Source organism: Micromonas commoda, chromosome 13 (assembly GCF_000090985.2).
Source record: "Micromonas commoda chromosome 13, complete sequence".
Lineage (NCBI taxonomy): Eukaryota > Viridiplantae > Chlorophyta > Mamiellophyceae > Mamiellales > Mamiellaceae > Micromonas > Micromonas commoda.
Window position 1 is genome coordinate 570716 of NC_013050.1, and position 21689 is coordinate 592404.

General features: G+C 66.8%; 6 protein-coding genes across 6 annotated transcripts; 3 read left to right on the plus strand and 3 right to left on the minus strand.

The window, feature by feature from the left end:
* Nucleotides 1-80: 80 nt before the first annotated feature.
* MICPUN_63656 (predicted protein) lies at nt 81-1277 on the plus strand (the record flags this gene model as incomplete). The annotated part of the gene is made up of 1 exon (XM_002505479.1): nt 81-1277. The coding sequence occupies one exon, from the start codon at nt 81-83 to the stop codon at nt 1275-1277; it is 1197 nt and encodes a 398-aa protein (XP_002505525.1).
* A 78-nt stretch (nt 1278-1355) lies between these two features.
* On the minus strand, nt 1356-5329 carry COTH (hypothetical protein; the record flags this gene model as incomplete). The annotated part of the gene is made up of 2 exons (XM_002505724.1): nt 1356-5017; nt 5236-5329. 2 exons carry the CDS (start codon nt 5327-5329, stop codon nt 1356-1358), a joined length of 3756 nt encoding a protein of 1251 aa, XP_002505770.1.
* Nucleotides 5330-5522: 193 nt separating this feature from the next.
* GLU (glutamate synthase) lies at nt 5523-11196 on the plus strand (the record flags this gene model as incomplete). The annotated part of the gene is made up of 3 exons (XM_002505480.1): nt 5523-5678; nt 6072-6121; nt 6291-11196. 3 exons carry the CDS (start codon nt 5523-5525, stop codon nt 11014-11016), a joined length of 4932 nt encoding a protein of 1643 aa, XP_002505526.1. The 3' UTR covers nt 11017-11196.
* Nucleotides 11197-11267: 71 nt separating this feature from the next.
* On the minus strand, nt 11268-13123 carry PFK (phosphofructokinase; the record flags this gene model as incomplete). The annotated part of the gene is made up of 2 exons (XM_002505725.1): nt 11268-12483; nt 12612-13123. The coding sequence occupies 2 exons, from the start codon at nt 13121-13123 to the stop codon at nt 11268-11270; spliced, it is 1728 nt and encodes a 575-aa protein (XP_002505771.1).
* A 202-nt stretch (nt 13124-13325) lies between these two features.
* Nucleotides 13326-15320, minus strand: MICPUN_63660 (predicted protein; the record flags this gene model as incomplete). Its single annotated transcript, XM_002505726.1, has 1 exon — nt 13326-15320. The coding sequence occupies one exon, from the start codon at nt 15318-15320 to the stop codon at nt 13326-13328; it is 1995 nt and encodes a 664-aa protein (XP_002505772.1).
* Nucleotides 15321-16165: 845 nt separating this feature from the next.
* On the plus strand, nt 16166-21676 carry MICPUN_63661 (predicted protein; the record flags this gene model as incomplete). The annotated part of the gene is made up of 1 exon (XM_002505481.1): nt 16166-21676. One exon carries the CDS (start codon nt 16166-16168, stop codon nt 21674-21676), a length of 5511 nt encoding a protein of 1836 aa, XP_002505527.1.
* Nucleotides 21677-21689: the final 13 nt, after the last annotated feature.

The window sequence follows — 21689 nt, forward strand, 5'->3', positions numbered from 1 at the left end:
TCGAAGCGGACGGGTGGAAGCCGTCATCGGGGGGCTTGACCGTTTGAAGGAAATCTCCGAGTTTGGACACGACGTGATCGATGGGCTGCGCGGTGAGCGTCCCGGTTTCGGGGCTTCCCGAGCGCGCCGGCGCCCGCGCGGGGCGTCGTTCACGCCAGAGACCGCTTACCAAGGCTGAACGGCTCGCCCTGGAGGAGCGAAGACGCGAGGCTCGCCTCAAGGAGGACGCCGACCGGCACTTCTTCAACGCGACGTTCCACTACCATCACGGCGGATGGGAGGAAGCCGCGCGGCTGTGCACGCTCGCCAGGGAGCAGTGGCCCGCGCACAAGCGCGCCATAATGCTCCGGTGCGAGGCGTGGATCAAGCTTCAGCAGTGGGACGCCGCCATGGAAGACGCGGACGCGTGCATCGCGATGGGACACCGCGAGGGGCACAGGGTCCGGGGCGCGGCGCACCTCGCGAGGGGATCGCCGCGCGACGCCGTCGCCGACCTCAACATCGCGCTGCGCATCGAGCCGTCCGATCGCAAGGCGTGGCGCCTTCGAAGCAAGGCGCACGAGGCGCTGGGTAACGCGCGCAGGGCGGCGGAGGACGCCGCGGAGGCTGAGCGGAAGGACGAAGACGCAGACGCCGGGTTGTGCGTCGTTTGCATCGACGCGCCCCGAGCCACGCGTCTAAACCCGTGCGACCACAACGCGCTGTGCGCCGAGTGCGCCAGGGAGTGCCAGCGGCACCACGGCGTGTGCCCGATATGCAACGCGCGGATCAAGGCGATAGAGTACGGATCGTTCATGGGCACGTTCGCGCCGGCGAGCGAGGACGACGTCCTGTCGAACGACAGGCTGGCGTCGGCGATCAAAAAGGCGAGGGACGAGAGCGCGATGTGCGCCACCCTGAACCCCATCGGCGAGCTCGGGTCGCCTTCTAGCAGCGGCGACGGCGACGGGGAGATTCGACCCGTCACCCCCGACGTCGACGACGGTTCGGGTCTCCCCGATTACGCCGCGTACGAAGTCGGCGGCGACATGAGCGACGAGGACGTAGGCGGGGGTTTAGGCGGCGTGTCCGACTCGGAGCCCGGGACGCCGGACCTGAACATCGCGGGGTTTGGGCACACGCAGGAGATCGCGTCGCCGACGCCCATGGGGGACAGGGCGCAGCAGCTCCTGGTGTACGACTCGGAGGAGGAGGAGCCCCCGCCGGTGATCGGAGGTGACGGCGGCGGAGCCCGGAGCCGCGTCGTCGGCGACGGGGCGGAGCCGGGTACGCCGTGAGAGCGCGATCACGTCGAGTCTTCGTTAGACACCCACACGTTTGCTTAACGAAGAGAAAGAGACGGTAGCTACGATGAGTCAAGGATCCCCGCGGACGCGGACGCGGCGGCGACGACGACGAGGCGCGCGCGGCGGCAAACCCGGTTCGCGACCGTTCCCGCCCCCCCTCGCCGGATACGAATCGTCGCTACGCTCGTACTCGAACGCGAACGCGCGCGTCCCGTCCGCGTTTTCACCGACGATCCCGTCCTCAAACCCCAGCCAGTGCGTGTGGTGCAGCGACACCGTCCCGAGCTCGAGCTCGCACCCGCCGCACAGGACGCCTGTATCGAGTGTACCGGACTTTCGCCCCGGGACGCTTTCGAACCCGATTGAGACGGTGGCGTTACCGATCGAGGGTCGAACGACGTACTGCGCGTCCTCGGAGGTTCTGACGTCGCACCTCGGCGCCGCGTCGATCGGGTCGTTATATATCCCCCCCTCCGCGACATCCCTCCCGTTCCAGCACGCCACGGCAAACTCCTCGGCACGGGCGACGTACGACCGGCCCCGATACACGACCGTCGGGTCGAAGCCGACTCTCACGACGAAGCGCGATGCGCCGGTTTCCGGGTCGAACACCCGCGCGGGTGCACGCCCGCGGTTCGTCAGTCTCACGCCGGAGAGGGCCAGCTCCTGGAAAAGTCCGGCGTCGTACGCGCGCTCGCTCGCATCGAACGAGAGCTCTAACGGGCCCGCGCCGCTACTCATCGCGGTTCTCGGAAATCTCTCGGTGAAGTTTGCGAAGAAGCCGATTCGCGGCGTGAGGATCCCGGATTTCTCCCGCCACGCGCCGACACGACGCAGCAGCACCCTCCTCCGCTCCTCCAGCAGCCACGAGTACCACTCCCCGCTCGCGCGTATGTCGTCCCGGGCGTTCTCCGCCGACGTCGTCGCGCTCGAGTTTGCCGCTCTCAGCTCGGCGAGCCCAAACGCGGTGTCGTCGTCGGCTAGCACCGCGAACAAGTCGTCCGTCGCCTCCTTCGCCAGCCGCGTCGCCGTTCGTCGATCCATCCCGAACCGCAAAGTCCACTCGAGCCAGTCCATGTACCGCGCGTACACGTCCCGTGACCGGAGTAGCACGTTGTCCACGTCCCCCTCCGCGCACTTTAAAGTCCCGTGCGGGTCGGGCAGCGCGTTTTCGCCGCCGTGGTGGCACGACTGGAACGAATCGTCGGGGTCCCACGCGTGCGTCTCGAACCTCCACGACGCGTGTACCGTGTGGGGTACCTCCACGTCGTTGCTATTCGCGTTAAGGTTCGAACGCACGGCGCTGAGGGACTCGGGCGCCGCCGTGTCGGAGGCGTAGAACCAAGCCTCGTCGACGTGATCGCCCGAGTCGACAAACGTCATCAGCGCGAGCCAGCGGAGGTATTGGTTCACGTCGAGGACGCGGTCCAGTTGATCGAAACACCGCTCCTCGGGCTCGCACGTGAGCGCGACGCGCGCGACGTTGTCGTACTCGGCGAGGGTCAGGGCGTCCGCTATGTCCTCGCCCGGGCCGTCAACTTTCGGGAACTTGACGTCGGGTTTCCCCTTCTCTTCGCTCGTCGACCGATACGCGTCGTTGCGCCTGCGAACCACCGCGGCGGGTCGCGCTTTGGCGTCCGTCACGCCGCTCGTCGGGTCCGCCATCAGCAGGTACAGGCCGTGGTTCTCGACCTTCCCCTCGCGACGGTTTTCGACGAGCAGACGAACGTACCGCGGCGTGGCGTGCGGAAAAGCGCCGACAGCCTTGGCCATCTTCAACACCCGAGCGGTTTTCAGATACCGATCGTCGTAGCACATGGACACGAGCAGGAACTTATCGGACGCCGCGCCCGGCGACAGCCGACGCCACGTCTTGCCCTTCAGGTTCACCGCCAGCGACTTGCGCACGCAATCGCGAAACGAGCTCACGCCGCGGAACTTAGCCGTCGCCCTCGAGCCGTCGACGTGCTCACCCGAACCGAGCTCAACCGCCAACGACATCTTCCTCTTCGCCGACACCATCTCCTCCCACGTCCCGCGGAGGAACGATCGCTTGTCGTCGAAGTCCGCGCGTTCCGCGTCGTCCATTCGCAGCGTCACGGCGTCACCGGCCGGGTACGGGTACTCGTCCGTTGCGGCCGCCGACGCGACGCACGTCGCGCGAGAGAGGTGCGCCGTCGGCGCTCCGGAAGGAAGCGGAACTCGAACCGGACACCACGACGACGATCGATTGGTTGGGGCCGCCACGTCAGCAGATGCCACGTCGGATGCCACGTCGACGAAGAGCGCCACGGCGTCCCCCGCGCGTCGCTCGGGGCAGGACCACGGCGCAGGACTCGCCGCCCTCAGCGCCCCGACGACTGGAGCCGCGACGACGCTACCCGTCTCGCCGCCGACGGACGCGACGGATCGAGAAGCCGCGTCCGCGCCGCACAGACCCGCGCGGTATATCCTCCGTCGCCTTCGCGCCATCCTCGACGCGAGCGCGGACGCGTCGTCTACCGAGCCGTTACGAGCCATTCTGTCCACGGTGAGCAACGACGGGAACCAGCGGCCGCCGCCGAACAAGCCCCGGGATTTTTCCCAATGCTCTCCTCCTCCGTCCCTCGAACCGCCGTCGTACACGTCGAAAACACGAGGCGCGACGACGATGAGATCGCGCGCCACCGGACCTTCCGCGTGGTCCAACACCCTGGACGACTCCCTGAGCACCTCCAGCGTCGACCTCGACCACGCCTCGTCCTCCACCCGGTCCCCGTCGGTACCCAAACCCGTCAACGTCGTCGAAGCCCCTCCGCCGAGAGCGGCCGCCGACGCCGCCGCTAACGCCGCCCTCAGCGCCCCGGCCGCGTGCCCCCGCCCGCCCAGTCGCAGCTCGCGAAAGTCCGCCAGCAGCTCCGGCCGCGGTCGTCCGTACGTGTTGGACAGCGCCCACACCGAGACGATCTCCGTTCGCGGCAACGCGTCGAGGAGTCGCACAGCTGTGTCGAGCACCGCCGTCGTCGCGAGTGGATCGTTCGAGGGCATCGCGAGCGCCAGCGCGGACATTCCCGAGTCCTGCGGCACGTGTGCGATCGTCGCGCTCGCGTGCCTGCCCGCCGCGCCGAGGGACGCGATGAGGAAGGCGTCGTCGTCGTCGTCGTCGTCGTCGTCGTCGTCGGCCGAGCCGACGTTCCAGCCGAGCGCGAGCGTGACCTGCGCGCCGCACCCCGGCCAGGGCGACACGCGGAGCAAGGCGGCGTCCCGACCGTCGCACGAGGAGGACGAGGATGTCGCGACGAGCAGTCCCTCGTCCTCGTTCGCGGACGCGCGCGGGAGTCCCTCGAGCGCCGGCCCGACCGGCCACTCGTACGCGTCGAAGAAGACGTTTTCGTCTCGGACTGGGCTACGCGTCGGGTGCGCCGCCTCGTCCGCGCGCGCCACGCCGGTGGCGAGCGAGACGGCGAGAAAGAGGGGCAGGAGGAGGCGGAGGAGGAGGCGGCGGCGCCAAGCGGGGCGGAGCGCGGGCGGTATCGCGACCATGCCGGCGCGTTTGCGACCGCGGTGCGCGCGGGGCGACGAGGAAAACGGCGAACTAAGGGCCACTTTCCGAGGACGGTGGCGCCATCGGAATCCACCCTCGGACTCGGCACCTGGTGCCCAGTCGATTTCGATACCGTGTACCCATACGCCAATAGGCGACGAAATAGGCAAATAGGCGGATATCATCCCAAATGAGGTTAACGTCCTGACTGTGATTGGTGGTATAAATCCAAACGCGTTCACAACGCGTTTTAAAATGTGACTGCCTCCGCGTCTCCCGGTTCAAACCGCAGAATCCTATCCGTAATTTTCAGCGGGAAAATCTCAGCCTGCACTGCGTTCGCCCTCAGCCGCGAAAATCTCCAGCAATCTGCCACTGTGAAAATCTCATTTTTCGCCGCTCAAACTCCGTCGACGGTCTATCAACCTTGAAACCGCTCGAAACCCACGTTGCCGCGTCTGTTGCTTCGCTGGAAAGGTCCTCTCCAGCTCACGCTCGGCGAGAATCGGTTGGAGAACATCTCACGCGGGTGCCCGTCGACGAGCATAAACCGCGCGCGTCGACGTAACACGTCGAACGCAACAGGGAACAGCGTCGAATCGCGTCGTCGCAGGGAGCTTTAAGCGCCCGAACAGACTCGTTGGTCCGCCCGCGGCCTCGAGCGCAAGCGGTTATCTACCACCACACGGCGTAGGCGCGAACGGCAAATCTCGATGCCTGCTCTCGCTCGCGCGACCGCCCTCGCGGCGCCGGTCGTCGCCCCTCGGGGCGTCGCCCGACGCTCCACCGGCGCCCGCGTTCCGTCCATGGCATCCCGCGTGCCATCCGCGAACCTCGCGGCATCCCTCCGATCCGTCGGCGGCAAGCAGGTGCGTATCGCGCGCCAGAACCGCGCGCGTGGGGTGCCGGCAAAACCTGACCCTAGCAAACCCTCAACGACGGGTGTGCTTTTCCAGCGCAGCGGATGGGCGCGCGGTGCGGCGCCGAGACGTGACGCGGCCGGCCCGATCGATCTACGAGCGGCCTCGACGACGCCGATCGAGTCTGATGACTCGATCGCGCGCGTCGGGGATCGTTTCCGATCGCGCCCTCGCGCTCGCGGCGCGCGCCCGCCTCCCTGCCGCTGGGGAAGCCCACGTGACTTGTCCCGTGCACGCTGCGGCGGCGACGTCACGCCCGTCGCGGCGTTCCCTCCTCGTCTCCTTCCCCGAAACCCCGATCATCGCTCACCGCGACAATAATCCCCACTTCTCCACCATCAGGCGTCCATGCCCTCCTTCATGGGCCTGAAGAAGTCCGCGGCGCTGCCCAGGTGAGCGCCCGCCCCTCCCGAACCCCTCGCGTGCATTCGTCATCACCTTTTCGTTTTCCCTTTTTCCAACTTTTTCCAACTGTCCACCGTTTCCCCGCCTCTCTGTCCACCGAAACGCCGCTCACACGGCACGTCCCCGCCCATCGCGTCCATCCATCGCCCATCGCAGGTTCCGCAGCCTTCGCTCGGACACCCCCGCGGCTGTGACCAGGTCCGGTCACGTCGTCGCCGTCGCGTCCCGCGAGCCCTACGCCGGCGGCGCCGTCGACATGAACCAGATCCTCGAGGAGCGAGACGCGTGCGGCGTCGGTTTCATCGCGTCGCTCAAGGGGGAGCGCACGCACAAGACCGTGACGGACGCGCTCACGGCGCTCGGTTGCATGGAGCACCGCGGCGCGTGCTCCGCGGACGACGACTCGGGCGACGGCGCGGGCGTCATGTGCAACATCCCGTGGAAGATGCTCGGGAAGTACTGCGAGGCCGAGGGCATCGACGGCTTCGAGGAGGGCAAGGCTGGCGTCGGCATGGTGTTCCTGCCCCAGGACGCCGCGCAGGCGAAAAAGTCCCGCGAGATCCTCAACGAGTGCGTCGAGGCGGAGGGCCTCACCGTCCTCGGCTGGCGCGAGGTGCCCGTGAACAAAGCCGTCGTCGGTCGCATGGCCAAGGCGACTGAGCCCGTTATTGAGCAGATCCTCGTCGCCGGCGCCGAGGAGGACGACCTCGAGCGCAAGCTCTTCGTCGCGCGAAAGCTCGCCGAGAAGAAGTCCGCGGCGCTCAACGCCGAGATGCCCGGCATCGCCGAGAACTTCTACGTCTGCACCATGTCCGGCCGCACAATCGTGTACAAGGGCATGCTTCGATCCGCCGTCGTGGGCGAGTTCTACGAGGATCTCAAGAACCCCGACTTTGAGACGCAGTTCTGCATCTACCACAGGCGCTTCTCCACCAACACCGTCCCCAAGTGGCCGCTCGCGCAGCCCATGAGGTTCCTCGGCCACAACGGCGAGATTAACACCCTGCAGGGTAACCTCAACTGGATGGCGTCCCGAGAGGCTGACATGACGCACCCGGTGTGGGCGGGCCGCGAGCCCGAGCTCCGACCCATCTGCAACCCCGCCGCCTCCGACTCCGCCAACCTCGACCGCGTCGCCGAGCTCCTCGTCAAGTCCGGCAGGCCCGTCGCGGAGACGATGATGCTCCTCGTCCCCGAGGCGTACCGCAACCACCCGGATCTCGACGCCACGTACCCCGAGGTTGAGTCCTTCTACGACTACTACGCCGGCATGCAGGAGGCTTGGGACGGACCCGCGCTGCTCGTCTTCACCGACGGCAAGAAGCTCGGGTGCAGGCTCGACCGCAACGGCCTCCGCCCCGCGCGCTTCTGGCGCACCTCCGACGACTACATCTACGTCGCCTCCGAGGTTGGCGTCCTGGGCGACGCCATCTCCAACGCGGCTAACATCGTCGCCAAGGGCCGCCTCGGCCCCGGCATGATGATCCAGGCGGACCTGGAGAGCGGCGAGTTCAAGGAGAACACCGAGGTGGCCAAGGAGGTTGCGTCCAGGCTCGATTACAAGGGTTTCCTGGAGGACATCAAGTTCCTCGACGCCAAGGAGCCCGGAGAGGCGACGACGATGGACGCCACCGGCCTCATCGAGGCGCAAGCCGCGGCGGGGTACGCCGCGGAGGACGTCTCCATGATCATCGAGTCCATGGCTGCCGACGGCATGGAGCCCACGTGGTCCATGGGTGACGACACCCCGATGCCCGTGCTCTCCTCCCGCCCCCACCTCCTCTACGACTACTTCAAGCAGAGGTTTGCGCAGGTTACCAACCCGGCGATTGACCCGCTGCGCGAGGGCCTCGTCATGTCGCTGGAGATGACCCTGGGCGCCAAGGGGAACCTCCTCGACAACAAGGGCGCCGAAGACATCCCCGCGGTGCACCTCAAGACCCCCGTGCTCTTCGACGAGGACGTTGAGACCATCATGGGCCTCGATTCCCTCAAAGCCGTTCGCGTCCCCGCCAGGTACGCAGGCACCGGCGAGAAGGGAGCGATGGCCGCCGCCGTCGCCGAGCTCTGCGCCGCCGCCGAGAAGGCTGTCGCGGGCGGGTCCCAGACGGTGATCATCTCCGACAAGCCCGACTGCGGCGACGCGACGATGCCCGCCATCCCGTCCATGCTCGCGGTGGGCGCGGTGCACCACCACCTCATCAAGGTTGGCCTCCGGTCTCGCGCGTCCATCGTGGTGGAGTCGGCCTCCGCCTTCTCCACGCACCACTTCGCGTGCCTCGTCGGCTTCGGCGCCTCCGCGGTGAATCCGTGGCTCGCGCTCGAGACGTGCCGCCAGTGGCGCGGGTCGACCAAGATTGAGAACGCCATCAAGCGCGGCAAGATGCCCAACATGTCCGTGGCTGACGTGCAGCGAAACTACAAAGCCGCGGTGAACAAGGGCCTCAAGAAGATCCTCTCCAAGATGGGCATCTCGCTGCTCACCTCCTACCACGGCGCGCAGATCTTCGAGTGCTACGGCATCGGCCCCGAGGTGATCGACACCGCGTTCAAGGGCACCGTCTCGCGCATCGGAGGAATGAACATGGACGATCTCGCCGCCGAGACGGCGACGTTTTACTCGTCAAACTTTCCCGGCGAGGGCGAGGTTCTCAACGGCATCGCCGCGAGGGGCATGTTCCAGGTCAAGCCCGGGCTCGAGTACCACGCCAACAACCAGGACATGTCCAAGCTCCTGCACAAGGCGATCGGGCTGGGCGGCAAGAAGGAGAGCGGCGATTTCGACGCGTACAAGCTCTACCAAGAGGAGCGCAACGACCGGCCGGCGACGTCTCTTCGCGACATGCTCGTCATCGAGTCGGACCGCGAGCCCATTCCCATCGACGAGGTGGAGTCTGTTGGTGACATCTGCGCGCGCTTCTGCACCGGCGGCATGTCCCTCGGCGCCATCTCCCGCGAGTGCCACGAGGCGATCGCCATCGCGATGAACCGCATCGGCGGCAAGTCCAACTCGGGCGAGGGTGGCGAGGATCCCCAACGCTACGAGAAGATCTCCGCGGATGCTGAGGGCAAGTCCGAGACTTTTCCCCACCTCCGGGGCCTGAAGACCGGGGACGTCGCGTCCTCCGCCATCAAGCAGGTTGCTTCCGGCCGTTTCGGTGTCACCACCTCCTTCCTCATGGCTGCCGACCAGCTCGAGATTAAGGTTGCGCAGGGCGCCAAGCCTGGCGAGGGCGGTCAGCTCCCCGGCAAGAAGGTGTCGCCCTACATCGCGTCTCTTCGCCGCTCCAAGGCTGGCGTGCCCCTCATCTCCCCTCCCCCGCACCACGACATCTACTCCATCGAGGACCTCGCGCAGCTCATCTACGATCTCCACATGGTCAACCCCAAGGCTAAGGTTTCCGTGAAGCTCGTGGGCCAGGCTGGCATCGGCACAGTCGCTTCGGGCGTCGCCAAGGCGAACGCGGACATCATCCAGATTTCCGGCGGCGACGGCGGCACCGGCGCGTCGCCCCTCTCCTCCATCAAGCACGCGGGCGGGCCCCTCGAGATGGGTCTCGTCGAGGCGCACAGGACGCTCGTCGAGAATGACCTTCGCCAACGCGTGGTTCTCCGAGCCGACGGCGGCTGCCGCTCCGGTCTGGACGTGATCCAGTGCGCGCTCATGGGCGCCGACGAGTACGGCTTTGGCACCGTCGCCATGATCGCCACCGGGTGCGTCATGGCGCGCATCTGCCACACCAACAACTGCCCCGTCGGCGTCGCGTCCCAGCGGGAGGAGCTCAGGGCTAGGTTCCCCGGCGCCCCCGGAGACTTGGTCAACTTTTTCCAGCTGTGCGCGCAGGAGGTGCGCGAGGAGCTCGCGGCGATGGGGTACAAATCTCTGGACGAGATCATCGGCAGGAACGACCTATTCGCGCAGAAGCGCGCCCACCCCGACGGAAGCGCCCCGGGCCAGCCCGCGAAGACGTCCGGCCTCGACCTCTCCTTCCTCACGACGTCGAGCGGCGAAGGCGGTGTTTCTTCGGCTCGACTCGCGCAAGCCACGCACGACGACGGTCGCATGCTCGACGACGAGATCCTCGAGGACCCTGCCGTCATCAAGGCGATCGAGGAGGAGGGCGAGTACACCGTCAAGAAGGAGATCATCAACACCGATCGCTGCGCCACCGCGCGAGTCGCCGGCGTCGTCGCCGCCAAGTACGGGGATTCCGGTTTCGCCGGAAAGCTCAACATCGAGCTGGAGGGTTCCGCGGGCCAGTCCTTCGGCGCGTTCACCGTGGGCGGCGTGTCGGTGAAGCTCGTCGGCGAGGCGAATGACTACGTGTGCAAGTCGATGTCCGGCGGTGAGGTTTCCATCATGCCCCCGGCGGCGTCTCCCTTTGCCCCCGAGGATTGCATCATCGCGGGGAACACGTGCCTCTACGGCGCAACCGGCGGGAAGGCGTTCTTCAACGGCAGGGCGGGTGAGAGGTTCGCGGTGAGGAACTCGCTCGCGGAGACGGTCGTCGAGGGCACCGGCGACCACTGCTGCGAGTACATGACGGGCGGAGTCGTGGTTGTGTTGGGTCGCGTCGGGCGCAACGTGGGCGCGGGCATGACCGGCGGCATCGGGTACTTTCTCGACGAGGACGACACCTTCGCGTCCAAGGTTAACGGCGAGATTGTCTCCATGCAGCGCGTCGCCACCTCCGCGGGTGAGGCGCAGCTCAAGGGACTCATCGAGGAGCACGTCGCGAAGACCGGCTCCCCCAAGGGTAAGGCGGTGCTCGCCGAGTGGGCCGAGTACCTGCCCAAGTTTTGGCAGCTGGTGCCCCCGTCGGAGGCGAACACCCCAGAGGCTACCGACGTCGTCCCCGAGGAGGTTGCCGCCTCCGCGTGAGAGAGTCGACGGACGCGCGATTCGTCGCGACGCCTCGTTCGATCGGGGAGCCGCATCATTCTTTTCCCCACAACACTACTTAAACCCTGTCTTGCGATAGCACAACCACAGAAACAACCACAAGCAGACACCGTGGACGTTTTTTTCAATCAAAGTTTTCCACACGAGGAGTGTCGTCTTTTACAAGTCGCGAAGCCGCCGCTCAAATTAATTTGTCAAGTCTCGAAAAAAAAAAACCACAACCTCCTCGGCTACTCGTTCATCGCGAAGTCCGGCTGGCCCGTCGACGTCAGCAGCCTGTGCCACATCCTGCCGTCGGGGTCGACGAGCCGCTCCTTCTCGATGAGCCGCTCGATTGGCAGGAAAACCGCGTGGGTGTTCACCATGCCGATGGAGATTCCCGTGTAACCAGCGAACGCCCCGTGCACCGCGTTCTGACCTAAGATGGTGCAGTAGATGGAGTCGTGCGCGTTGGCGGTGACGCCCCTGACCATGTAGGTAGGATCGATGTACTTGACGTCGCACGACATCTCCCGCTTGAGCCGCTTGCAGAACCACGGCCCAATGTCGCCGAGCTTGGGGTTGCCCCCCGCGTCCGTTCCCGTCTCCTGGACGTACTCCTGGCCCGCACCCTCCGCGAGACAGATGATCGCGTGGCCCTGCGTGGCCAGAAGGCTCTTGATGTGCTCCACCACCCCGTTGGGTCCCTCCATCGCAAACGGAACCTCGGGAATGAGGCACACGTCCACGCTTCCCGATGCCAACGCCGCGTGCATGGCAATGAAGCCGGACTGGCGGCCCATGAGCTTGACCACGCCGACGCCGTTGAGCGCAGACTTGGCCTCGACCGCGGCCGCCTTGATAGCCTTCTGCGCCTCCTCCACGGCAGTGTCGAACCCGAAGGTTTTGTCGATGTGCAGAATGTCATTGTCGATGGTTTTGGGGATGCCGACGACCGAAACCTTAAGGCCTCGTTCGGCGCACTCGGCACTGATCGCGTTCGCCCCGGCGTGGCTTCCGTTACCGCCGATGACAAACACCATGTTGATCCCCTGCTGCTCGATGGAATCGACGATCTTGGGGACGTCGCCGCCGCCGCGGCCGCAGCCAATGATGGACCCGCCTCGGTCCTGAACCCCCGATGTGTTTCGCCTAGTCAGCGGCATGTTCTCCACTCCGTCTTTCCAAAACCCGCCCCATCCGAACCGGATCCCGGAGATTTTCTTCACCCCGTACCCAACCTCGAGCGTGTTCACCACGGATCGCACCACGTCGTTGATTCCCGGGCACAGACCCCCGCAGTTGACGATGGCGGCGTGAACCTCGGCCGGTTCAAAATAAATCTTAGCCCTCGGGCCCGCTCGGTAGCAAAACTCGGGCGTGAAGGAGCAGACGTCGCACGGCTCGTCGAAGCTGCCGTCGACGGAGCAGTCGAACGAGCACTGCGCGGCCAAGGAGTCGGGAGACCTGTCGGGAGGACGGGGCGGTTGGCGAGACGTCAATTTTATTCACCCTCTCCGGGAAAGATACTCCTTCAAAAAAAAAAAAACAAGAAAGAGGAACGGCGGGGTTCTCGGGCGGGGTTCGCGGCTTACCCGAACGCGATCGCCTTCAGTAAAACCCTGTCGTCCTCGCTGACGAACACCCTGTTCAGGTTGAGCGGCGTGCGATCGCCGATCCCCCGCACGGGGCACGAGGACGAGGTGCAGAACGGATTCGGGATGGCCACCAGGGGCGCCTCGCCGCGGTAGACGTCGCGCAGGTGCCTGATCGGTATGTCGTTGGCGCCGCCGACGCGCCACGTGTATACGTCATCGTCCTCGTCAAAGTCCAGGTCGTCCTTGTAGTTGGGCGCGACGACCGCGCGGGTCACGTGGGCCGCGGACGAGCGAGAACCGACGACGCGTGGAGCGCCTCCCAAACGGCGGAAAAGGACGGACGCTTTTTTGATACCATCGTTGGTCGCCCCGGGGATGCCGGCGGACGCGGGGGACGGGGCGAGCGACGCGCGGGAGTTGAGCGCGAACTTGAGCCGTACGCGGTGCGTGAGCGGATCGCGGCCGAGAGGGCGCGATACGGCACCGACTGCACCACTCACGGCAGCCATGAGACGAGCGATTATGAGTCTGCCCGCGCTTTTTCCCCGCTTTCCTCTGAAAGAAAAAAAATATCCCGCGCGGGTGCAAAAAAGTTAAGTCCACGGGATATGGGTCTGATGAGTGGTCATGTTACCTGTGCTGTGCTGCTTTATGAACAATACAGCTATTTCACACGCGCGCTATTGCATCTATGATATATGTGACAACCGCTCAGGCGTCGTGGGACTTGCCGCGAATTCCCCCGTCCGCCCTCGCCCGAACTCTCCTCGTGTACTGCCACCGCCGCATCCTCGAGAACTGTTTCTTGACTGGCCTGGGCATCAGTGCCCAGAACCCCCGCCTGTCAAACACCGCCAGCGCCAGCGGGAAAGCCAGCATCGTCAGCCAGCCCCTCGTGACGTCCTCCATCCGCCACACCAAGCCCAGCATGCTGGTGTCGGCCTCGTTCACCTTGAGGTTGTGATCCAGCACAAACCGTAACGCCACGTTGGTGCAGTGCATGAACCAGTGCACCCCAGGCGAGTAGTACGGCAGACCTATGTAGTATATGAGCGTGAACAAGCACGGCGTCACGACGTGGTTATTCGTCACGCCGACGCCGTTGAGGTACAGCTGTGCCGCCGACTTGCGCACGAACGGATCGCCCACGATGTCGAACATCCCCGCGCGAGTCATCGACTTGACCGTCGCGTACCGCAAAACGTTCATCGAGTACCGAACGACAACCTGAACCACGAAGAAGACGTTGATGACCGCCTCGCGACACGACGCGCTGCACCGGGCGCCGACGATCGGTGAGGCGAGGGTGAGGCAACACGCCGCGAGGAACCCGAAGACGAGCGCGATCCACCTGAAGACGAAGCGGAGGACGGCGAGATCGTCCAACGCCTGCGCCGCGTACGGGTTCGCGCTCCCGCGGAACTCGCCCGCCATCTCGTTCATCGTCTTTCGCAGCAGCATGCCGCGGCTTATGATGAACACCACGACCATGAGGAAGCCCGCGCAGCACCGCATGAGGTGTCGGGTGAGCGCCGCCTCGCGCTGCATCTTGGCGCGGGTCATCATCGCCTCCCCGTGCCCTTTTCGCCACGCCGCTAAGTTCTCGCTCCCCAACGCCAACACTTTCTTCCTGAACCGCCCGGAGGTGAAAAGCGTCAGGGTGTCGAACATCGGGAGGACGACGTGCTCCAGAAACCCCGCCTGGTGCGCGAAGTAGTTGGCCAGCGCACCCTCCCTCGTCGTCGGCGTCGTCTGTTCCACCCGCTCGCGCATCTCCCGCTCGCCCTGCTTCAGGTTCTCCATCATGATGCGGTAGCCCCAAAAGTCCGCGCGGGGCAGGTCCATGACGAGGCCGCTGAGGTCCGCGCACTTCATGCAGATGATCAGCAGCATCTCGCGTCGCTCGGTGTCCAGCCTGCGCGCGCGGACGAGCGCGGGCGCCCTGTCCGCTCGCTCGCCGCCGAAGCGGAGGAGCTCCGTGATTCCCCCCGACGACGCCCCTCCGGCTCTCTCGCCGTCCGATCCCCTCGCGCTGTCGCCCTGGCGGAGGAAGACGCCCGCGCCCACGCTCCCGCCCGCGAGTTCCTCGACCCACCACTGGAACTCGCCCACGAGGTGCTTGTGCCTGCTCATGTCCGTCGCGAGCACGATGTCCTCCAGCAGCCTGAAGAAATCCGCTCGAGCGCCCCCAGCTTCGGGGATGCACGTCGCGATGCCGTCGGCGGGGTGCGTGACGGTCTGCGCCAAGATCTGCGCGTGGTAGTGCTCCAGCGTGCTCTCCGTGTACAGCTTGTACAGCGCGTGGCGACTGTTCTGCAGGTACGCGTTGTTAACGCCGAAGTGCCCCGCGTCGTGCCCCAGCGCCGCGACGTAGAGCGCGAGGATCTCGAGCTTGGTGAACGGGCCGTGGCCGCACTCGACGATCTCCCTGGTCAGGCAGTGCGCCGCCGCGAGCACCTCCTGGCCGTGGAGCGCGCAGTGGTAGGGCATCGCGCCGTAGCTGGCGTACATGTTCGCGAAGAACCTGCGCGCCAACCCGTCTTCGATGCCGAAGTGCGTCAGCAGCCCGGCCTCGTGGAAGATCGCGAGGCACGTCTCGACGAACTCGAGCTCGTTGCCGTGGTATCCGTTGTAGGGGTTGTGACGGTTCTGGTCGTTGACGCGTGGGGCACCGGGGAAGTCCCACGGGTCGTACGGGTGCTCCATCGCGGCCGCGGGCACTCGACCCGGCGCGCGGAGCGAGGCCTCGAGGTCTCGGTCGGTTAACCGACAAGGGACCCTTTCAACGAGGGTCGGTCCGAGCGTAGAACGCCGCCGCCGGGGTGATGAAGCCGCGACGGGGCGTGTCGCTCGGGGCGATCGCCTTTTTGCGCGCGTGCGGAGTCCGGCTCTGGGGCTGGATGGAAAAATCCCAGGGCCGCGATGCCGCGTGCGCGCCAATGGCGAGGAGCCCAGCGGACCGAAAGGGAATAAAAAACCAAGGAAAAAAACGCAGCAAGGCCTGGTGGAGGAGTCCCTTCGTGATCCTTCTGACCGACTTCTCCATTTTCAAAAACATCTGGGTAAAAAGCCAAGCAGATGAAAAGCCTTATTTGGAAATACGTCTGAGAGATATTTTTTGCGGGAAAATCACGTTGCGTGCGGGTCGGCAAGGGCAGCCCTGTTCCCGAGAATGGCGTTGGAAAAAGAACCCTCATTTCTGGACCATTTCTCCTCAACCCCTCTCCGCCTGCTGTGGGGTCGGTTTTCAGGCGCAAAAAAAAAACTTGTGGACCAGCCGGCATATGGTGATAGAGGTCCCGGAATCGTCGACCCCCGCTCTCCGTGTCGCATTGCGCGCCCCGTGCGGCCCGAGCGAGACCCCGCTCCCGCACCGCCGCGCGCGCGAATCGAACTCGCCCCCGAGGCACGCACGCGAGCGACGCGCACGTTCGCCGCCGACGCCTCGACGCGCCCCCGTTCCCACGCCGCGGCCGAGGAGTCGCCCGTGGTGATAACATAATCTTGGTTGTCTGAAGCGCCGGTTTCCCGCCAGGACTCGATCGGAGGCGATGGCGACGGCGTCGCCCCCCGGGCCGTCCCAGCTCGCGGACACCGCGGCGATTACCCTCCCAAAGATCGACGCGATCGCCTCCGGCGCGGTGAAGGACATGCTGAAGACCGGCATGTCGGAGTCGGAGGAGGTGCTCGAGTACCTCGGCGGGAGCGTCGCGTACGATCTGAAGGCGGCCGCGGCCAAGGCGGCGACGCGCCGCGATCTGGCGCTCGGATCCAAGTCCAAGCTCGACGGCGCCGCGTTGAACGCGTCCATGGACGAGCTCGACCGCCGTGCCAAGGCCGTCGCGCCCTTCTGGGTCGGGCCCGGCGTCGACGACGCGCCTCCGCAGGCCGCGGCCGCTCCCGCGCTAAAGAAGAAGGCCGAGTCGCCGGCCAAGGAATCGGCGCCGCTCGCCACGGCGACGAAGGCGGCCGCGCCGACCCCGGCAAAGCCCAAGCCGCCTCCGCCCAAGGCGGAACTCACTCCGGCCAAGCCCAAGCCACCGCCGCCCGCGCCCAAGAAGGCGCCCGCCGACGCCCCGAAGAAGATGGCCATGCCCGAGCTGCCAAAGGTGAAGCTCCCCGCCGTGGACGTCAAGCTTCCCTCGATCCCCGCACCTACGATCCCGGTCCCGGAGCTGGACGGCGTGGCGGAGGATGCGATCCGCGCCATTCGCGTCGCCATGTCCCGCGCGCCAAAGTACGACGACGACGGGGACGGGGACGGGGACGGCGACGGAGCCGGGTTCAACTTCGCGCCAAACGTCAGCGACGGCATCGACAAGGACGACCCGGACTACCGCGAGATGGTCAAGACGCGTCGTCGTCGCCCCCCGCGCGCCGCGTCTCTCCCCGCGCCCCCGACGCCGGAGGAGAAGGAGGCGCGGCGACTCGAGCGCGCGCGGCTGCGACGCGAGCGGGAGGAGCGCAAACTGGCCGAAGACGCCGAGCGAGAGGCTACGGCGGCGAAGAAAATCGCCGACGCGCTCGCGGCGCCGCCCCGCCCCGACCCGGCGTGGATGACCGCGAAGGGCACGGACATACTCGCGGTCGTCGAGTCCGTCGTCGCCAAGCACCCCAAGGGTGAGGCGGTCAAGAAGCCGCCGTCCGCGGAGAAGGCGCCGCCCGCGAAGGATGCCACGAAGGGAAAGCGGGGGCCAGATCCCGCGTCGTCCGCGGCGGAGAAGACCGAGGTGCCCGGCCCCACCGGCGCCGAGCTCTTCGACAGGTACGCCATGATCGTCCAGGACAAGCTCGAGGACGTCGCCAAGAACCTGGGTTTGGCGGATCAAACCCCGGAGGATCAGGAAGCCGCCACCAAGGCTCGGCTCGAGAAGCGCGCGAGGGAGGTGGCTAAAGCGAAAGCCGCAGCCGACAAGGCCAAGGCGGACGCGGCCAAACGCGCGGAACGCGAGTTCGAGAGAGAGCGCGCCGCCAAGCGCGCCGCGGCGGAGAAGGAGGAGAAGGAGAGACGAGCCGCCGAGGACAAGGCTGAAAAAACACGCCAAGCAGCGGCCAAGGCTAAGGCCATCGAGGAGGCCAAGGCTAAGCGCGAAGCCGCCGAGGCGAAGGCCAAGGCTGCCGCCGAGGAGCGCAAGAGGCGCGAGGCGTCGGAGCCCTCCGAGCCCGAGATCGAGGCCAAGGCTAAGGCCATCGAGGAGGAGGCCAAGGCGACGGATAAGGCCATCGCGGCGAAGGTCAAGGAGGCTGAGAAGGCTGCGAAGGAGAGCGAACGCGCGCTCGAGAAGCGCCAAAAGGAGGTGGACAGCCTCGAGCTGGCGAAGCGTCAGAAGCTCAAGAAGAAGCGTCGCGAGCTCGAGCGCGACGTCAAGGCCAAGGACCTCGACTTCGAGTTCAGGCAGCGCAACCTGGAACGGGAGCGCAGGATCAAGCAAGACGCGCTCGAGCAGAAGCACCGCGATCTGGAGCGCGAACTGGCTTGGCCGGTGAACAAGCTCGTGCCCGCGAACGCCACGAAGGAGGAGCGCAGGATCGCCAACCGCGAGGCGAACGAGCGGCTCAAGGCGCTGGCGCACCGGCGCAAGACGCTGGAGCGCGAGCACGAGGTGGTTTTGCAGTCACTGACCAAGCGCCAGCGGGAGCTCGAACGGGAACGGGACATCGACATCGCCAGCCGCGAGTCCCGATGGACCGCCCTGCACAGGGAGGACGACGAGCTCGACAGGTCCATCAAGGCTGAGCACGCGGAGGAGGTCAAGGCGCTCGAGGATGCCCGCGCGCGGGCCGAGAGGTCCGCCGCCGAGCGCCGAGCGGAGATTGAGCGCGACATCGCCGACGGCGAACGAGCCGTCGAGGCCAAGCTCGAGGCGCTCGAGAAGGAACGCGCCGAGCTCGCGAAGCGACGCGAGGCGGCCGCCGCGGAGGAGCGCAGGCTCAAGGCGGAGGAGGCCCGGAAGAACGCGGAGGAGGTCTCGCAGGAGATGAAGGCGACCAAGGAGCGGCTGGCGAAGAAACGAGCCGAGGAGGCGGAGAGGCAAAAAAAGGAGCGGGAGGAGCGAGACGCGCAGGAGGCGCGCGAACGGGAGGAGAAGGCGGCGCGCGTCAAGGCCGAGGTGGACAAGGCGGCCGCTGAGCAGGCCAAGAAGCAGGCGGCGCTGGACAGCGCCAAGGCTGCGCGCGTCGCCGCCGCCAAATACGCCAAGGCAAAGGCGGACGCGGAAAAGGCAAAGTTCGCAAAGGAAAAGGCGGAGGAACGCGCGAGGGCGGACAGGCTACGGGCCGACGCCAAGGCGGCCGCCGCGGCGAAGAAAGCGCAGGAGAAGGCCAAGGCGGACAAGGCCAAGGCGGCGGAGAGGGCCAAAGCGTCGGCGATCAAGGCCAAGGCTGAGGAGAAGGTGCGGAGGGAGCGCGAGGCTAAGGACGCGGAGTCGGCCAAGGCCAAAGCTAACGCCGACAAGGAGAAGAGACGCGTCGCCGCGGAGAAGGCCAAGGCGGCCGCCAAGGCTAAGCGCAAGGCGGACATCAGAGCCGGCAAGGACGAATCGCACAAGCGCATCGACGCCAGCGTCCTCGCGGCGCTCGCGCTCGGCGCGGCGGGCGCTGTGCTCCTCGCCAACGTCCTGCCCAGGGGCGGCGCCGACTCGGGTGGCAAGAAGAAGAAGAAGACCGCCAAGTCATCAGGGTCCAAGTCCGGCGCGTCCACCCCGGGATCCGTCTCGGGCGTCAGCGACGTGACTCTCGGGTCGTCGCTCAAGACCACCCCCAACACCACCCCCCGCACCGACCTGACGCCGTCGGGATCGCACCACCTCGAGGTGACCAACTACCCCAGCTCGCTAAACACGACCCCAGCCGGCACCGGCACCCCGTTCTCCATCACCGGGACGGACGTGTCGTCCATCGGCGCCGGCAGCTCCGCGGCGAACACGGCGAGGACGATGGACAGCAAGCAATCGTCGCCGATGAAGTCGAACCGATCGGAAAAATCCGACACGGGGCACATGTCCGACCTCGACGACCAGGACCTCGTCTCGCCGCCCAACACCGCGCGATCGGGAGAGGAAGGCCCGGGAGACGCGAACGCTCAGGCGAAGAAGGAGCGCACCGGTCCGAGGGTCCCCAAGCTCCCCCTGTTCCGGCTGTTCGGCAGGGGCACGCCGCCGGGAAGCGCGAAGGAACCCGAGCCCGCGCGGGGACCCCCAGACAAACCCGAAGATCTTAAGCAGATGCAATCGAACGCGGGTGGTCAATCGCAGACGGCGCCTCAGCAGGCGCCTTCCCCGTCGGGCGGCAAGACGTCGCCCTCGCCGCGTTTCACCGAGATGCAGCACGAGCTCGCGAACGAGGCCGCGGACCAGCTCAAGGAGGCGTTGGAGATCACCGCCGCCCGCGCCGCCGAGGCGCTCGCGTCGGAGGTGCAGCTCAAGTTTCAGCTCGAGGAGGCCAGGCGCAAGATGAAGTCGCTGGAGGAGAGGCAGGCGACGCTGCTCACGGTGGTGGAACGCGAGCGCGCCGCGAAACTACGCGCCATAGAGCAGGCCGCGGGCGTCGCCGCCGCCGCCGAGACGCTCGCCGAATCCGCCCCGGGCGCCGACCCGCAGACGCTGACCAAGACGGCCAAGGACGCCGCCGCGGATACGTACGAGGACGCGATGTTCTCCCCGTCGACCCGCGACGCCGACGCCGGCGTCGCGCTCGACGCCATGGACGCCAAGGCCAAGGCGCAGCTCGACAAGGCGGACGCGGCGTTGGCCAGGCTCACGCAGGAGAAGTTCGCGGCTGAGCGTCGCATGGCGGATGAGAGAGCCGCGTGGGAAACGGCCCTCGCGTCGGCGCACGCGCGCGAGGCGGAGCTGGCGGAGCTGCTCGAGAAGCAGAAGACGCGGGAAAAGGAGCTTGCGTCGCGGCGGACGGAGGTCGAGGCGGAGATCAAGGGTGGGGACGTCGCATCCTCCAAGGCTGCAGCGGAGAAGGCGGCGGAGCTGAGGGTGGTCACCGCGGCGGCTGAATCCGAGATTGCCGAGGCGCAGAGGAGGGCGTCCGAGCTCGGCGAGGAGCTCGCGCTCGCCACGTCGAGGGTCGAGAAACGCGAGCGCGACCACGCCGATGAGGTGCAAGCGGCAGTGGCGCACGCGCAGCGCACGATGGAGACGGTCGCCGCCGCAGCCGCGGCCGACTTGGAGGCGGCAAACGCTAAAAACGCGCAGCTCAGAATCGCGCTCGCGGAGAAGGAAGCGCAGGAGCGCAGCCTTCGCGAACGCCTCGCGGAGGCGACCGCGGCGGTGAGCCAGCAGTCGATGTCGGCGAACACGTCCACCGCCTTCTCCGACGCCGCGTCCGACTTCAAGACGGATCCGCTCGGCAGCGAGTACAACAGCGCGAGCCAGTCGGTTCCCCCGAGCGACGTCAACACGCCGGAGACGTCGCCGCGAGATTCCGAGCCATCCGCCATCTCGCCGGTCGTCGAACCGCTGGCCGGAGGCGGCACGCCCTTCATGACCCCGGGGGCGATACTGAACACCCCGGGCGGGTCCGCGTACGCCAGCGCCAAGTCCACGCCGGTGCACTCCGCGCGGGGCGGCCCCGGCGGCGGGGTCCCGATACCCCCGCCTCCCAAGTTTGGGGAATCCCCGAGCAAGGCTGAGCTGCGGCTCAAGGCGACGCGAGCGGAGGCGCGGGCGGAGGCGACGGAGCGCGCGCTCGCCGGCGAACGCGCAGAGCTGGAGCGCATACGCAAGGAGATCGCGACGCTCCGCGTGGAGCAGGGCGCGTGGGAGAAGGCGGCGTCGCCGGTCACGTCTCCGGCGAAGCCGTCGGCGTCGGAGCGCGAGCGACGGGTGCGGGAGGCGACGGCGGAGGCGCTGAGGGAGGCGGTGCGTGTCGCGCTCGCGTCGGGGGTGAACGAGGCGGAGCTGAGGGAGGCGATGATGGCGCGGGGGGTGGACGTCGACGGCATACTCGACACCACGCTGGTGGAGCATCCACGGGGGGACGGGGACGAGGCGGCGGCGGCGGCGCCATCCCCCGGGTCGGGAAAGAAAAAGAAGAAAAAGGGCAAGAAGTGAGCCCCGTAGTGCA